This window comes from Coregonus lavaretus, assembly GCF_964263955.1.
Source record: "Coregonus lavaretus genome assembly, chromosome: 10".
Classification (NCBI taxonomy): domain Eukaryota; kingdom Metazoa; phylum Chordata; class Actinopteri; order Salmoniformes; family Salmonidae; genus Coregonus; species Coregonus lavaretus.
In genome coordinates, this window is record NC_139997.1 from 33,294,972 (window position 1) to 33,313,492 (window position 18,521).

The 18,521-nt window shown below is 42.0% G+C and overlaps 1 protein-coding gene across 1 annotated transcript; it reads right to left on the minus strand.

Moving 5' to 3' along the window:
* Positions 1 to 4,202: 4,202 nt before the first annotated feature.
* Positions 4,203 to 17,575, minus strand: LOC311136181 (dolichyl-diphosphooligosaccharide--protein glycosyltransferase subunit STT3A). The gene is made up of 17 exons (XM_084170281.1): positions 17,483 to 17,575; positions 16,313 to 16,432; positions 16,104 to 16,164; positions 15,848 to 15,969; positions 15,341 to 15,486; positions 15,098 to 15,188; positions 14,898 to 15,004; positions 14,491 to 14,655; positions 14,042 to 14,222; positions 12,956 to 13,111; positions 9,489 to 9,580; positions 6,756 to 6,911; positions 6,009 to 6,314; positions 5,772 to 5,874; positions 5,328 to 5,516; positions 4,921 to 5,036; positions 4,203 to 4,496 (listed from the first exon to the last, which is right to left on the minus strand). Exons 2-17 carry the CDS (start codon positions 16,398 to 16,400, stop codon positions 4,458 to 4,460), a joined length of 2,118 nt encoding a protein of 705 aa, XP_084026407.1. The 5' UTR covers positions 16,401 to 16,432; positions 17,483 to 17,575; the 3' UTR covers positions 4,203 to 4,457.
* Between the last annotated feature and the right edge of the window lie 946 nt (positions 17,576 to 18,521).

Genomic DNA, 18,521 nt, shown 5'->3' on the forward strand with positions numbered 1-18,521 from the left:
AGTATTTGGTCAATAACAAAAGTTTCTCAATACTTTGTTATATACCCTTTGTTGGCAATGACACAGGTCAAACGTTTTATGTAAGTTCACAAGGTTTTCACACACTGTTGCTGGTATTTTGGCCCATTCCTCCATGCAGATCTCCTCTAGAGCAGTGATGTTTTGGGGCTGTCACTGGGCAACACGGACTTTCAACTCCCTCCAAAGATTTTCTATGGGGTTGAGATCTGGAGACTGGCTAGGCCACTCCAGGACCTTGAAATGCTTCTTACGAAGCCACTCCTTCGTTGCCCGGGCGGTGTGTTTGAGATCATTGTCATGCTGAAAGACCCAGCCACGTTTCATCTTCAATGCCCTTGCTGATGGAAGGAGGTTTTCACTCAAAATCTCACGATACATGGCCCCATTCATTCTTTTCTTTACACGGATCAGTCGTCCTGGTCCCTTTGCAGAAAAACAGCCCCAAAGCATGATGTTTCCACCCCCATGCTTCACAGTAGGTATGGTGTTCTTTGGATGCAACTCAGCATTCTTTGTCCTCCAAACACGACGAGTTGAGTTTTTACCAAAAAGTTCTATTTTGGTTTCATCTGACATTCTCCCAATCCTCTTCTGGATCATCCAAATGCACTCTAGCAAACTTCAGACGGGCCTGGACATGTACTGGCTTAAGCAGGGGGACACGTCTGGCACTGCAGGATTTGAGTCCCTGGCGGCGTAGTGTGTTACTGATGGTAGGCTTTGTTACTTTGGTCCCAGCTCTCTGCAGGTCATTCACTAGGTCCCCCCGTGTGGTTCTGGGATTTTTGCTCACCGTTCTTGTGATCATTTTGACCCCACGGGGTGAGATCTTGCGTGGAGCCCCAGATCGAGGGAGATTATCAGTGGTCTTGTATGTCTTCGATTTCTTCAAACCAAGCTGCTTACCTATTGCAGATTCAGTCTTCCCAGCCTGGTGCAGGTCTACAATTTTGTTTCTGGTGTCCTTTGACAGCTCTTTGGTCTTGGCCATAGTGGAGTTTGGAGTGTGACTGTTTGAGGTTGTGGACAGGTGTCTTTTATACTGATAACAAGTTCAAACAGGTGCCATTAATACAGGTAACGAGTGGAGGACAGAGGAGCCTCTTAAAGAAGAAGTTACAGGTCTGTGAGAGCCAGAAATCTTGCTTGTTTGTAGGTGACCAAATACTTATTTTCCACCATAATTTGCAAATAAATTCATAGAAAATCCTACAATGTGATTTTCTGAAGAAAAAAAATCTCAATTTGTCTGTCATAGTTGACGTGTACCTATGATGAAAATTACAGGCCTCTCATATTTTTAAGTGGGAGAACTTGCACAATTGGTGACTGACTAAATACTTTTTTCCCCCACTGTATGCGTTTGGAAAATTCTGATGTTTTTTTTTTGTTGGGGGGGTGGGGTGTGTGTACCACATCAAGTGTCATTATTGAAAGATCATGTCATCTAACTTCTCTCTTTCAATTATACTTGCTATTTCTTTTCCATACTTTTTATAATGATTCATGAAGTCAACATGTGGTTTGACAAAGTGTTCAAGAGACTGCATATGTAACAGGGTTGGTTATGTTTTCACTTGACACTGCAATATGTATTCATATTGGTTGGTTGAAGTTAGATATCATTAAGGTGTTATGACATTGGTCATGCTTGCAGATAGGGGGACATTGCAAACGTAAATTCTTCCCAGTCTGATATTGATATGCAAGCGACGAATTACAAATCTACAGCCATCAACATACTGTTGTCCTGCACATGTAATGTGCTTCCTTGTGTCTATCGTTAGCTTAAACACAAATCAACTGGGATCGCTGGCTGGACAGTGCTTTTGTTAAAAACATAACCCAAGAGAGTTACGAAGTCCGATCACATCTGTTACACTGGTGCCAAGACCAGTCTTCTTGTCTTCGCTGGACAGCTGTTACACATACACAGATAGAACAATGAGCCAGATGTTTCACCAGATGTATAGATCTGAAGCATCCGGGTGGAATTCCCACTCACCACCAAATATGGTGATGAGAGGAAGCCCAGTGGCCGGCAGTGGGAGAAGATGGAGCGAGATTTTGGCTGACTGGAGTATCTGTTCATAGAACCACTTTAAGCCGTACACTCCACAGAGCTGGGTTTTACGGAAAAGTGGCCAGAAAAAAGCCATTGCTTTAAAAAAATAAATAAGCAGACACGTTTGGTGTTTGCCAAAAGGCATGTGGGAGACTCCCCAAACATATGGAAGAAGGTACTCTGGTCAGATTAGACAAAAATTTAGCTTTTTGGCCATCAAGGAAAACACTATGTCTGGCGCAAACCCAACACCTCTCATCACCCCGAGAACACCATCCCCACAGTGAAGCATGGTGGTGGCAGCATCATGCTGTGGGGATGTTTTTCCATTGGCAGGGACTGGGAAACTGGTCAGAATTGAAGGAATGATGGATGGTCCTAAATACAGGAAAATTCTTGAGGGAAACCGGTTTCAGTCTTCCAGAGATTTGAGACTGGGACAGAGGTTCACCTTCCAGCAGGACAATGACCCTAAGCATACTGCTAAAGCAACACTCGAGTGGTTTATGGGGAAATATTTAAATGTCTTGGAATGGCCTAATCAAAGCCCAGACCTCAATCCAATTGAGAATCTGTGGTATGACTTAAAGATTGCTGTACACCAGCGGAACCCATCCAACTTGAAGGAGACGGAGCAGTTTTGCCTTGAAGAATGGGCAAAAATCCCAGTGGCTAGATGTGCCAAGCTTATAGAGACATACCCCAAGAGACTTGGAGCTGTAATTGCTGCAAAAGGTGGCTCTACAAAGTATTGACTTGGGGGGGGGGGGGGGGGGGGGGGTGAATAGTTATGCACGCTCAAGTATTCTGTTTTCTTGTCTTATTTCTTGTTTCACAATGAAAAATATTTTGCATCTTCAAAGTGGTAGGCATGTTGTGTAAATCAAATTATACAACACCTCGAATAATCCATTTTAATTCCAGGTTGTAAGGCAACAAAATAGGAAAAATGGGGTGAATACTTTCACAAGCCACTGTACATGATAGAAAGCACCAGTAGGCTCTCGCTAGCTTGTGCTTTGCTCTGCCCACCTCCTTGCTTTTTCTGCCCAATTTGATTCATTTGCTCCCATTGGAAATGACAGGCTGTGGTCTATCTTGGGTTAGTTATAAAAATATTTGCTTCATATGTGCAACTTGCAAGAGCAAGCAGAGGAAAAATGTGATGCTCATGACTAGAGCCTAATACATTTCCCGATCTAGCAAAATTAGATTAGAAATTAGATGGCTTTTTTTATACCTTCCATGCATATTCAGATTTTTTATTATTATTTGTTTACAAATAGTGCCTTACAAGACAACAGACCGGTCTTGAACATCTTCTGTTACTTAAGCCTTGTTCACACTGCAGGCCTTAATGCTCAAATCAGTTTTGTTTTTGCTCGTGCTTACCATCACTCAGAAGTTATCTAGCAAGCTAAGGTGCCAACAATGCCTGCCATGGAAGTTTCCCAGTTGCTTTGAATGTTAAAAATCATAGTTTAAGAATACCTAAAGCCTCAAAAGATAAGATGATCCACCTTTCAAAACAAGTCATTTTTGGCTAGCCACAGCAGTCAACTAGCTAGCTAGGCATCTGTTAAGCTTTCTAGCACAGTCACTAATTTGTTTGTAAACAATTAACAAGCTAGTTAGCTACCGCATGTTCTTGTCAAACTTTCAACAGAGTAGCTAGCAAGCAACAAGATATGCCAAATAAACAGTCTATGCTAAATAACCATCTGTGGCTTGAAATATCCGATTTCATGTGCTTTTTGGCTGATCAGACTGCAGGAAAAATAACAGATTAGAATCGGATATGCATTTTGTTTTTGTCACTTCAAACTGCAAATGTGAACAAGGCTTTTGAACCTTGAGAAATGAGTGTAGGTGTCCCATTTAGAAAAACCTTTGTGTTCCTTTTCTGTGAAATGTGACCACAATTACCACTGCCTATATAGTACTTTTTTTCCCCACAGTTCAAATCATACCATCGTCTTGGTATTCAGTAATCAAAAATTATTCTGAGTTGAAAAGGTTGCCAAATATTGACTCCTATAAAGCTCTTGGGAAAAACGAATCTGCCAAAGATTGCATGGTATTGTACAAAGCAAAAACAGAAAGACAGACAACATGCCACTGTCACATTTATGCCTCTTTAATTGACCACATTGTAAAAATTCAAAGCTCACTGACAGACAATATTATTTTGGCCATTGATTGCAGAAATCACTTCTTGACATTTGATTGGACATTATGAAAACACACAAAAAAAAATGTCTACAAACAAAATGAAAAAGTTTAATTTCACACTCATCTGTAGACAACAGGGGAACGCTTTTCAGTGCTGTGTGCTAAAAGAGGTGCATGAACGCTGATGGGTTGGAGGGCTTTACGTCCGTGAGAGCCCTCGGTTATCCAGGTCTTTCACCTCAAAGGGGTAAACACAGGACAGTGTTAATAATGTGTTGTTTAAAAATAAGTGTACATCAGGGGGTATTCAACTCTTACCCTAAGAGGTCTGTAGCCTGCTGATTTTCTGTTCTACCTGATAATTAATTAGGTCTAAATCAGTCCCTGATTGGGGGGGACAATGAAAAAAATGCTGTGGGATTCGCTTCGAGGTCCAGACTGGAGTTTGAGGGGTTTACATGTAATGGCAGGTAGCCTATCGGTTAGTGTTGGGCCAGTAACCGAAAGATATCTGGTTCGAATACCCAAGCCGACAAGGTGAAAACAACACATTCACCTAGAGACATTTTATATAAATAACTTGCCTGGTACTCTACAGGCGTGACTGAATAAATACAGAGGAGAGTAAGACAGTAGTCACAGAAAGAAAGGGGGTTGTTTACCTTGTATATCCTGACCAGCCAGTGCTCTGTAGTGTAGGCCTCCTCCAGCACGTCCAGCTCAAAGTCCTTGTTGCCGATCTCAGCGTTTCTCACTCTGTCATAGCCAGGGGGGCGCTCTGGAACAAGGGTTAGAACATCAGGACAAGGGCCAAGATGATGAAGAGGAATATCATATTTTGACACCCACAGTCCTCTGTGGAAACTTGTTATGAGGTATAATACCACTCTGATACTTCAGGAAATCATTGAAAATCAGGAGAAATAGGATATTATTTTCAAGGGATAGAGGAAGATGTCAGACAAGCAGGAATTCCTGATTAATTAGGAAAAATCCCACCCCTTACTGTATACTAGATGGTTTCAGAGTAGACCTGCCATATGGATTATAATCATGCAGGGTTACTCACTGGCCTCTGTGTAGACCTGGCCGAAGCGGTAGTAGCACATCTTGTACATGAGGCAGTTGAGCAGGACGGGGGAGCCCTCACGGTCCACACGGAACTCTCCAGTGGGGGTGTAGTAGTCGTGCTCCTTGATGTGCTTCCCTGTGTCTGTGCTGCCCCCTATACGCACCATCCACAGGAACTTGTTAATGTCTGCACAGAGGACAGAGGAGTGTTAGCAGACCTAAAGCATGAGTAACATTCTCAAGTTTATTTACGGACATGCAAAAAGTGCTCCATCTAATGTATGTATTAGGCATTGACAACTCTAATGATCATGAGTTAAATAACTTAATCTGAAATATATATGTTAAGAAGCTGTAGTAATAAGAAGATGTAATAATTCAACAAAGTGATTATCCATAGAGTGATGGGCATTGATAGTTTCCACTGGCTTTGTAGACATACCGTCTGAGGAGTATCCCGTCAGTCCACCAAAGATGACCAGGACGTAGCTGACATCCAGCTCCCGCATGATCTCATAGGCCTTCTCCTCGGTGGACGCCATGGCCTAACGGTCAACAGAAACAGTTTAATTGAAGTTCAGCAGTTACTGGTACCAACCAGCAATTAACAGATGATAGAATCTTCCCACTTATCAGTCCCATGTCAAGTCATCAATACAAAAATAAATTAGCACCTCACCTGGCCCACTCTGGAGATGTGCGTGTTGTTCCACGTGTTGTTGTCCACTAGAATTGTTCGATTGGCCATGGCTGTTATCTGATAGCCATAATCCCACCATGACATCACTTTAGCATCCTCTGGGGTGTTGTGGCGGAGCCAGTAGTAGGCCTCTCTGAAGTCGTCAAATATGATGCGGCTGCCGTCTCCACCGCGGGCTGACAGGACGATGGAGGGGGAGGAGTAGGCCTCGCTGGTCACCCAGGTGGAGTGAAAGGTGTAGGTGATGAGGAAGAAGGTCATGACAAGAATCATCCCACTGGCCACCTGGTGGACAAAATGGTACAGGATATTAGTGGAACGAATAATAGAAAGACTTTCAGATCTACACAAATGCCTAGGGGTTAGGGGTTGTTACTGGACCGGGCCTAGATCTCACTAGATCACTGCACCCTTATTAAATGTGTCCCCTGACTTCATCAGTTGGAATGACACCCAGTATCAATGGATACATTCTCAGCGCTGCATTTCAGTGTTATGAACAAACATTTATTGTACAGTGCCATCTGGGGGCCAATTCTTTCACACACGCTGCTGGTACTCTTTATTATCAATGCATAGTCAAATACCCCTACCTACATGTACATATTACCTCGACTACCCCATATCCCTGCACATTGACTTGGTACCGGTACCCCTTGTAGATAGCCTCGTTATTATATTTGGCGCATGTGACAAATAAAATGTGAAGTATCCTTCCTCTCTTACCTCGTTCTTGATGGGGTAGGTGGCGTCCTGCTGCTTCTTGCTCTTCTTGTCTGGTCGGCTGATGTCCAGGTTCTTCATGTAAGTTGTGAGGACCTGGGACACACCAATGCCTGACAGGATGCACATGACTGGGGCCAGGACCAGCATCAGACGCACCTGAGGAGAGAAGCAGCCGGATCAGTTAAACACACCCACTCCGTAGTCTCTTTCTGGGAGCTCATCTGCTTGCACAAAAGGCAATAGGGTAACACTAATCTCGCATTGCAATTGATATCTATAGGCTACATTGAGGTTTTTCTTACATTATTTTAGGCTATCTGGCATTAGTGTGTAAACTTTAGGGCCTAACTGTACACGCACCCAATAGCTTACACGCCAATCGCCAAATGCTTTTGGGAACAGGCAGAAAAAGTTAACGTCGATCCACGGAGGCAAAAAAGACAATGTTGGAGTTCAATTCAATAAGAAACTGCGAAATGGAGAGTTGAAAATAAAGAGAAGGGAGGGCCAGAAAAGTAATGTTTGGGAAAATATTTGTTGAAGTGGTAAAATAGGATGATAGCAGTATCTGTACTTTACTAATTATATTTGACAACTTTTACTTCACTACATTCCTAAAGATAATAATGTACTTTTTATTCCATACATTTACCCTGACACCCAAAAGTTACATGTCGAATGCGTCGGAGGACAGAAAAACGGTCCAATTCACGCACTTATCAAGAGAACATCCCTGGTCATCCCTACTGCCTCTGATCTGGCGGATTTATGAAACACAAATGCTTCGTTTGTAAATTGTCTGAGTGTTGGAGTGTGCCCCTGGCTATCCGTAATTATTTTAAATTTTAAATCATGCCGTCTGGTTTGCTTAATATAAGGAATTTTTAAATTATTTATGTAATTGTTAAAATATACTTAAGTATATTTAAAGCCAAATACTTTTACTCAAGTAGTATTTTCCTGGGTGACTCACTTTTACTTGAGTCATTTTCTGTTAAGGTAGCTTTATGTATGACAAATTGGGTATGTTTTCCAAGTACAGATCCTAAAAAACCCAGACTTAAGTAGTACCTTAAAGTATTTTTACTTAAGTACTTTACACCACTGGGTACCAGTCTTTTTACCTAATCCACTCCCTGTACTCCATGTCGTGCCAAAGAAAAATCACCACCTGCTGGAGAAGACAGATTTTGGGCCCAGTTATCCCTCTCGCGTCGCCTCTTCCTCTCTGGTGTGACTCACAAATTTCAGTTAATTACTATAGCTCCCGCCTTGGGCCAATCGGTGTAATTTTGTAAATCCGGATCTCTATGGCAAGACATTTCATTCACCCAAGTTTAATCAAAATCAGGCCAGTGCTGTCTGTGATATCGCGCGTGACGAACGAACTGAGAACGATCCACAGTCCCCTCCCAGATTTCATCGTGGGGGACAACTGAGAATATTTTGCTTCCAGAGCAGAGGAGGGCCAGCCCACCGAACCCAATATGCAAAAGGTGTTACAAAGCAGTGCAAGGGAGGTTTAGTGGCAAAACGACAAACAATTTTACAAATGACATTTTGCATTGTAATGTTATTCTACTAGCAACTAAAATCTAATTATTTTTGAGTGGCAATGACATTAACATACAGTATATTCAGCATGACATTCATGTGAAATGCACTCATCATTTAACTATGACAGCAATATATTTAGACTACTTCATGTTTGTCTGGGCTTGCTAGCAGTAGCCACTAGCCAGCCAGCAGCCCTGGGCGTAGCAATGCACCCTGGGAGTTGAAATGCACTCGGAATCGTAGTATGCTGTATAAAATCCATTGTGTGTAAACTTAACAAAATGAGTTTCAAAGTGTTTGTCGTTTTGGAACTAAACTATTCAAATAATACATACAATTATTTAGCTGTATTGAAATCATAGGTCAAATTAATGTAAACCCTGATATGTATCAAATTACATTTAAAAACAGTTTAGATGCAATTGTAAAATTATTTTGTATGCTGTGTCTCATATGGTTTTCCATAAGGACATTTAAGATATTCTTCTGTTCTCACAAGTGGCGCAGTGGTCTAAGGCACTGCGGCGCAGTGGTCTAAGGCTGTGCCACTAGAGATCCTGGTTCGAATCCAGGCTCTGCCGTAGCCGGCCGCGACCGGGAGAATGGCCCACAGGGATGTAGCTCAGTTGTTAAAGCATGGCGTTTGCAACGCCAGGGTTGTGGGTTCGATTCCCACAGGGGGCCAGTATTTAAAAAATAAAAATAATAATGTATGCACTCACTAACTGTAAGTCGCTCTAGATAAGAGCGTCTGCTAAATGACTAAAATGTAAATGTTACTTAATATGGTGTTTTATTTTTAAAAGAAATTGAATATAAGATATTCTATTTCTAACAGTTATCAACATATTGTTCAACGTTGAAAAATAAAAAGGCCAGTGATTATTCTGTGACTTTAGCTAATACACTTTATTTTTCTTGCTGTGGACTTACAGTTAGTGAGTGCATACATTATTATTTTTATTTATTCGTTTCGGCATCGAGTATAATTTTGGTTGAGTATTTTGATACTAAACCTGGTATCGTATTGAATTCTGGTATCATGACAACACTAGACCTCTGACAGTTAGGTACCATGTGCAATTACTACTCACAACAGCAGAAAGATTGGAATATTTGACACCATACATTTAAAATATTCCTCTCATTCAAGAGCTAATCTGCTAGCTGACTTACCATGACAGCTGAGAAGTACATGCTGGTGACTCCATACATGATGATGAAGATCCTTGCATCAGACAGGTTGTTGAAGCAGTAATACAGACCCACTGTCAGGAGGAAGCAAAGCAGGTTCATTAAAGCAGCAGTGCAATGTTTTTCTTCACAAGTGATTTTTGTACCTTTGTCCCAAAGGTATTCTGATCAATCCATTAATCTAAACATAATTTCACCAGCAAGATTGACGAATATTCAAGGCTGATTGAGAATAATCTACAGTGAGGGAAAAAAGTATTTGATCCCCTGCTGATTTTGTACATTTGCCCACTGACAAATAAATGATCAGTCTATAATTTTAATGGTACGTTTATTTGAACAGTGAGAGACAGAATAACAACAAAAAAATCCAGAAAAACGCATGTCAAAAATGTTATAAATTGATTTGCATTTTAATGAGGGAAATAAGTATTTGACCCCCTTCTCAATCAGAAAGATTTCTGGCTCCCAGGTGTCTTTTATACAGGTAACAAGCTGAGATTAGGAGCACACTCTTAAAGGGAGTGCTCCTAATCTCAGTTTGTTACCTGTATAAAAGACACCTGTCCACAGAAGCAATCAATCAATCAGATTCCAAACTCTCCACCATGGCCAAGACCAAAGAGCTCTCCAAGGATGTCAGGGACAAGATTGTAGACCTACACAAGGCTGGAATGGGCTACAAGACCATCGCCAAGCAGCTTGGTGAGAAGGTGACAACAGTTGGTGCGATTACTCGCAAAAGGAAGAAACACAAAATAACTGTCAATCTCCCTCGGCCTGGGGCTCCATGCAAGATCTCACCTTGTGGAGTTGCAATGATCATGAGAACAGTGAGGAATCAGCCCAGAACTACACGGGAGGATCTTGTCAATGATCTCAAAGCAGCTGGGACCATAGTCACCAAGAAAACAATTGGTAACACCCTACGCCGTGAAGGACTGAAATCCTGCAGCGCCCGCAAGGTCCCCATGCTCAAGAAAGCACATATACAGGGCCGTCTGAAGTTTGCCAATGAACATCTGAATGATTCAGAGGAGAACTGGGTGAAAGTGTTGTGGTCAGATGAGACCAAAATCGAGCTCTTTAGCATCAACTCAACTCGCCGTGTTTGGACGAGGAGGAATGCTGCCTATGACCCCAAGAACACCATCAAACATGGAGGTGGAAACATTATGCTTTGGGGGTGTTTTTCTGCTAAGGGGACAGGACAACATCACCGCATCAAAGGGACGATGGACAGGGCCATGTACCGTCAAATGGGTGAGAACCTCCTTCCCTCAGCCAGGGCATTGAAAATGGGTCGTGGATGGGTATTCCAGCATGACAATGACCCAAAACACACGGCCAAGGCAACAAAGGAGTGGCTCAAGAAGAAGCACATTAAGGTCCTGGAGTGGCCTAGCCAGTCTCCAGGACCTTAATCCCATAGAAAATCTGTGGAGGGACCTGAAGGTTCGAGTTGCCAAACGTCAGGCTCGAAACCTTAATGACTTGGAGAAGATCTGCAAAGAGGAGTGGGACAAAATCCCTCCTGAGATGTGTGCAAACCTGGTGGCCATCTACAAGAAACGTCTGACATCTGTGATAGCCAACAAGGGTTTTGCCACCAAGTATTAAGTCATGTTTTGCAGAGGGGTCAAATACTTATTTCCCTCATTGAAATGCAAATCAATTCATAACATTTTTGACATGCGTTTTTCTGGATGTTTTTGTTGTTATTCTGTCTCTCACTGTTCAAATAAACCTACCATTAAAATTATAGACTGATCATGTCTTTGTCAGTGGGCAAACGTACAAAATCAGCAGGGGATCAAATACAGTGGGGGAAAAAAAGTATTTAGTCAGCCACCAATTGTGCAAGTTCTCCCACTTAAAAAGATGAGAGAGGCCTGTAATTTTCATCATAGGTACACGTCAACTATGACAGACAAATTGAGATTTTTTTCCCCAGAAAATCACATTGTAGGATTTTTTATGAATTTATTTGCAAATTATGGTGGAAAATAAGTATTTGGTCACCTACAAACAAGCAAGATTTCTGGCTCTCACAGACCTGTAACTTCTTCTTTAAGAGGCTCCTCTGTCCTCCACTCGTTACCTGTATTAATGGCACCTGTTTGAACTTGTTATCAGTATAAAAGACACCTGTCCACAACCTCAAACAGTCACACTCCAAACTCCACTATGGCCAAGACCAAAGAGCTGTCAAAGGACACCAAAAACAAAATTGTAGACCTGCACCAGGCTGGGAAGACTGAATCTGCAATAGGTAAGCAGCTTGGTTTGAAGAAATCAACTGTGGGAGCAATTATTAGGAAATGGAAGACATACAAGACCACTGATAATCTCCCTCGATCTGGGGCTCCACGCAAGATCTCACCCCGTGGGGTCAAAATGATCACAAGAACGGTGAGCAAAAATCTCAGAATCACACGGGGGGACCTAGTGAATGACCTGCAGAGAGCTGGGACCAAAGTAACAAAGCCTACCATCAGTAACACACTACGCCGCCAGGGACTCAAATCCTGCAGTGCTAGACGTGTCCCCCTGCTTAAGCCAGTACATGTCCAGGCCCGTCTGAAGTTTGCTAGAGTGCATTTGGATGATCCAGAAGAGGATTGGGAGAATGTCATATGGTCAGATGAAACCAAAATAGAACTTTTTGGTAAAAACTCAACTCGTCGTGTTTGGAGGACAAAGAATGCTGAGTTGCATCCAAAGAACACCATACCTACTGTGAAGCATGGGGGTGGAAACATCATGCTTTGGGGCTGTTTTTCTGCAAAGGGACCAGGACGACTGATCCGTGTAAAGGAAAGAATGAATGGGGCCATGTATCGTGAGATGTTGAGTGAAAACCTCCTTCCATCAGCAAGGGCATTGAAGATGAAACGTGGCTGGGTCTTTCAGCATGACAATGATCCCCAACACACCGCCCGGGCAATGAAGGAGTGGCTTCGTAAGAAGCATTTCAAGGTCCTGGAGTGGCCTAGCCAGTCTCCAGATCTCAACCCCATAGAAAATCTTTGGAGGGAGTTGAAAGTCTGTGTTGCCCAGCGACAGCCCCAAAACATCACTGCTCTAGAGGAGATCTGCATGGAGGAATGGGCCAAAATACCAGCAACAGTGTGTGAAAACCTTGTGAAGACTTACAGAAAACTTTTGACCTGTGTCATTGCCAACAAAGGGTATATAACAAAGTATTGAGAAACTTTTGTTTTTTGACCAAATACTTATTTTCCACCATAATTTGCAAATAAATTCATTAAAAATCCTACAATGATTTTCTGGATTTTTTTCTTCTCATTTTGTCTGTCATAGTTGACATGTACCTATGATGAAAATTACAGGCCTCTCTCATCTTTTTAAGTGGGAGAACTTGCACAATTGGTGGCTGACTAAATACTTTTTTTCCCCACTGTACTTTTTTCTCTCACTGTATGTACCTGGGAACATGAAGACGAGCAGCTGCAGGTCAAAGTAGTAGGAGGACCAGGTGGTGGGCTGGTGCTCAGACACAGAGGCGATGATGGGGATGTTGTTCTTGGCGTAAGATGGGTCCAGCAGCGAGTAGAAACGACCCGTCCAGGGGGAGATCTTCCCTGAGAAACGCAACAATCACAACAAAGTCATGTCGAATAAAAAGGCACTACCAAACCACTTACTGTAGGTCTGATACTTAACGGGTATACTGTTTTGCATTTTCTTAAATCATATCGATATGTTCCTAAAAAAAAGGCATTTTAAAAATCAGGAGAATCTCAAATGTATAGGGCAAATGTGTTGACAGAGAAATGTAACGAGCTTTGAACGACCATACAGGCAGTGGTGTAAAGTACTTAAGTAAAAATACTTAAAAGTACTAAAGTAGTTTTTTGGGGTATCTGTACTTTACTACATTCCTAAAGAAAATAATGTTACTTTTTACTCCATACATTTTCCCTGACACCCAAAAGTACTCGGAAAATGGTCCAATTCACACACTTATCAAGAGAACATCCCTGGTCATCCCTACTGCCTCTGATCTGGCGGACACACTAAACACAAATGCTTAGTTTGTCAATTATGTTGGAGTGTTGGAGCGTGCCCCTGGCTAGCCGTCAATAAAAAAAAATAAAAAAATGGTGCCGTCTGGTTTGCTTAATATAAGGAATTTGAAATGGTTTATACTTTTACTTTTGATACTTAAGTACATTTGAGCAATTCAATTTACTTTTGATACTTAAGTATATTTAAAACCAAATACTTTTACTCAACTAGTATTTTACTGGGTGACTTTCACTTTTACTTGAGTCATTTTCTATTAAGGTATCTTTACTTTCACTCAAGTATGACAATTGAGTACTTTTTCCACCACTGCATACAGGCCTGTAAATAGAAGCCTACATTACTGAGTAGAGTAGAGGCATCGCCCAGGCCTGTCCGAGTGGCAGACCTGAATTAAAATACAGCAGTATTGGTTTTCGTTCAAATACTTGAACTGTACTTGATTGAGTGTATTTTCATGAGTGGATCCTTGGCGAGCCTCTTACCAGTTAGCATGAGCACGGTGCCCACAGAGAGCAGTACGAAGCCCACCAGGGATAAGATGCTCTTGAATAGGACCTCAAACTGCTGGGCGTTTAGCTTGCTGCGCAGGTAGTCCACAAAGGCATGAATCTGACACAGGCCAAACACCCCGAATGCTGCCATGTGCTCAGACGACTGCACTGGCTTCAATGGCCATGAGAGGGAGACAAGCAGGTGAATGAACTGTGTGTGTGTTCCCAATATCTCTCCACCAGCAAAAATGACTGATCATACAATATATAATGGCTTAATCATTGTAAATAATCATATTGGGCCAACATATTCATGGACCCATGCGGTCTTCACAAGATAACATGCAATGGACATGCAGTCTAACAACTGACTGCTCCAGTCGGAGCAACATCTGGGCAGCTGCTGTGTCTATGCGAAGGAAGGGAGAAGGGTTTTTTACCTGGAAGCCGACGAAAGAGATCTGCATGGAGAGGATGGTTCCCAGGCAGTAGACGGTGCAATAGGCCACGTAAATACGGTGGGAGAAGCGGCCGGTGAGCATGAGGACCAGCACGTGGAGGGGGATGAGGTTGATCAGGAACACATAGCCACCCCAGGAGGACACCTACAGACACAAAGACAAAGGGTGTGTCCAGTTGGTTTAACGTTTTTGCTACGTATTATAACGATGCAAACCGTTTTATATTTTTTCTTCATCTTGAACGCAGCCAAGGAAAGCCTCCTTCAGATGAGCACCATGAGAGGAGCGTCACAACCTTTAGCAGGGACTAAGTTACTGTAACATTCAGTTTCTAAGTACTCTCGATTGTTAAAGTTCCTCATCATTTATTTATTCGTTAGTCTCACCATGTAGAAGTAGGCCAGGGCACACATGGAGGACCAGTAGATGGAGCCTGTATTGACTGCCTTGATCCACATGTAGTACGTCAGCAGCATGCAAAAGATGGCAATACCTGGACAGAAAAACAATACATTATATTAAAGACCACAACAAGGGCCAAGTCCTTTAGAGGGGCATGTCCATGGGGATGAGGCTATTTCTGTACCTTCATTGTCATAGGAGCCTGCGACAGAACGGGAAATGTAGCCAGGTACCACCGCTATCATGGCAGCAGCCAAGAGCCCAGCTCCTGCATCCTACAAGAAGTAGACAGTAGATATGAAAGCCATGGAAACAAGTACATTTCAGAGCTCTTGAGCATTTTCACGTTGTAGGCTACCTCCCTGTTTCCCACAATTTCTTTATGTTTTCTACCTCCTGAACAGGACCCAGGTGTGCTGCAACCTACCTTGAGCTCCTTGGTGAAGTGGTAGGTGACTATGGCAGTGAATGAGGAGAAGAGGGGAGCCAGGAAGACACAGACATTACGGATGTCGATGGTGATGTGGAAGAAGTTCAGGACGTGGTACAGGGCAGCAGAGGTGATCATCAGGCCTGGGGGAACAGGGCAGGACACAAATAGTGAACACAGGACAAGTCCACACCTGCCAACCTGCCTACTGCAATGAGGTACGGAAAATGGCCTGGAGGAACAGGACAGAAAGAGTTAACAAAGGGCAAGTACTGTAGCTACTAGCAGTGTCAGCTTGCTGTTGCCAAAGAATGTGTGGGATAGGCCAAAACAATCACAGAAAGGATCTATATGACAGAGGAGGAAAAAAAAGGGTGACAGAAGGACTTGATTACCCAAAGCCACCTAAACACAGGACATTTTTTTTTTTTTTAGAGAGAACATTTTAATGTCTAGATAATCACCCTATAATGTAAAGTACAGTCTTGTGTTGAACATTCCTACCTGGGTAAATAGTGCCACCGATGATCCTCCCCAGAGGGTACCATGCCCTGTCATCAAACCAGTTATGAAAGTTGTAGAACCCCTCTTCTACCAAGAAGCGGGTTGTTCGGTAGTTAAAGTACCTGAGGATGAAGCAGAAAAGCATGCAAATCATGCACCATTTCTGGTTTTAAACACCATTTTGCTAAAAAAAACAAAAAAAAACACCATGAATCTGAGGATTAAGGAACCATCATACAACAGGTAGTGGACTTACGGATCAAACTCATGGATGACACTCTCGAACCTCAACACAGAGAAAAGCCTGGTGGAAAACGCTGACGAGAAAGGGGGAGAAAGAACAAGTCTAAACCATGTCTACTCGTTGTACCATCAAAGTCAAGCGACAATGGCCCTCATAGTAATAATAGTATGGAATACAAGTGTAGAGTAACGGAAAGGGATGTAAAGTGTATGTGTTCTTACAGAGGATTGCAGCCATAGACAGGATGAGCAGCTTCAGCAGCGTGTCCTGTTTTTCATAGGACAGCCGCAGGAAGCCCAACTTTGTCATCTTCGCACAGGGAGTGATAACTTGGTTTATCTCTGTTGGGAAGATAATCTACATTAGCAGTGTAGGTACGAGGCAGCAAGCTCCATTCCAAACTTCCAGACTTGCATTGCTTGTGCATGAATCAGAGCAGCACAAAAATGAGACTCCCAACCAGTCAGTTTTTACTAGCTTGGCCATGAGGCAAATCTATTCCATAAAAGTTATTTTCATAGTATTTCAGGGTTTAAAACATGGAGCTTCAGTCTACAAAAACTAAACCCCAATTATGTTGGAAAACTAACTTGAACAATGTTAAACACGTCACACGATCTATTAACCAGTTATCTTACACCAACATTATTTGCCTAATGAAATCACTGACTGGGTTTAAAAGACGTGCCCCAGTCTGTTCCAACCAGGGGTGTAAGCATTAGTCCAAGCATTGCAACTAAAACGAGAGTTTATATTGGACAATTCAGGTATGTCCCTCCCCGTTTGCTTCCGTTTAAGAGACGTTTTGCAACAGAATCGGCGTAATGAGTACGCTCCAGATAAGGACATGAGCACTGCCAGGTTGATGTGGCGAAGAATCAAACCAGGAAATGGATGCAACTCCGTGTAGACTGCAAACGTTCCTGATCATTCATACAGTTCTTTCCAACACATCATTGGTTCTTTCTCTGCCTTGACCAACTCACGACCTACCAAATATTAAGACATTCGTGTTGTATGTAGAAATGACCAAGAAATAGCAACACAAGTGACAAATCTGGCACCCAGCCTTTGCTAGCTAGTTAATGTAGCTTAATTTGTTAGCAAATAGTCTGCATGTATGTATTGATCTAGTTAAACGCAATATGTAGTAATCTGATGGGTTTTCCGTTCCTGTAATAGACAGAGCAGATTCCATTCAAGGAGGGCTGAGCCTTCTTTTTACATGCTAACTTTAGCTGTATGAATGAACAGAAGATCTGCTTTCACTTATTCTCAAAGTTACATCTTGTGATTCATTTCAGAATATTCATACAAACAGAGCCATAGCGCAGTTCAATTATCTTTCTCGTTGAATAGCTAGCTACCTATGTTGAGTAAGCGGCACTTACCACTCCGTTCCTGTTACACATATACTCACAACCGTGTGTTCCCGCCCAACCACACTATGCAACGTGTTTATTGGCCTTGCACCGGCCCTTAGTAAACTCTCATTCCTGATTCGTTTATCAGCTATCTTTCATACAGGCCGCGCAGTCGCTCTTCATTCCAGTGACGTGTCCTTACTGCTGAGAATAAAAGAAGAACTTGCATTAATGTGCAGTGATTTTTATTTCTTGTTTCTGTTTACTTTTTTACTTTAATGTTATTTTATGTTTCTTTAGAGAAAATATACGTGTAGTGATGTCCTGTTTTTTTGTTATTGTAATTTGTAATAAAACTAAAAATGTTTAAAAAAAGAGCTTGATTAAAAAAAGGTCTGGAAGTATGAACAGCGACGCTCATAGTCGGTTTTCAACACTGATAAATATCTCTAATAATTTCCAACCAGCTATGCATTACATTATCACCCACATTGGGACATTAATAAAAGGCCAGAATATTTTGTGAATTCTCTTACATATGTTGAGATTTTTTAATTAAATATCCAGGTGGGAAAGTTAATTTCCTGTAATTCTACACGTTTTGCCATGGGGCACAGAGAAAACGTTGCAATTTTATAACACATTTCATTCAATTGTACTCATTTTACCATGGGGTGGAGATAAATGTTTGCAGTTTTATAGCTAATTTCCTGCAATTCTACACATTTTGTAATGACTTTTTACATGTTAATATGATATCTGAGTGAGAATGACTAACAAAATCAATGGGGAACCCCTGGAGGTCAGGGCCTCTTGGCATGTGCCCTGCATGCCCAGTTGGTATTTGGACATGATTACTAAGTTTAGATGGCTGGCTAGACTAACTACCAATCTAAAAATGGTTAGCTGACATGGCTAATTGAGTGACTGACATGAGAAAAACTGCTGATGCCCAAACACAATTCTAAATTGCAACTGGTGTATTCTACTATTTTTACTCTCAATAGTAATTTGAGACCCTGACTGAGTTCCTAAAAAATACAAATTAAACTTTTTTGTTTCGTTG

Coding starts and splice junctions, on each gene's coding strand:
- LOC311136181 (XM_084170281.1), bottom strand. CDS start 16,400: ATGACAAAGTTGGGCTTCCTGCGGCTGTCCTATGAAAAACAGGACACG. Junction 16,165..16,312: donor GTCTATGGCTGCAATCCTCT/GTAAGAACACAT, acceptor CTTTCTCGTCAG/CGTTTTCCACCAGGCTTTTC. Junction 6,315..6,755: donor CCTACCCCATCAAGAACGAG/GTAAGAGAGGAA, acceptor TTTGTCCACCAG/GTGGCCAGTGGGATGATTCT.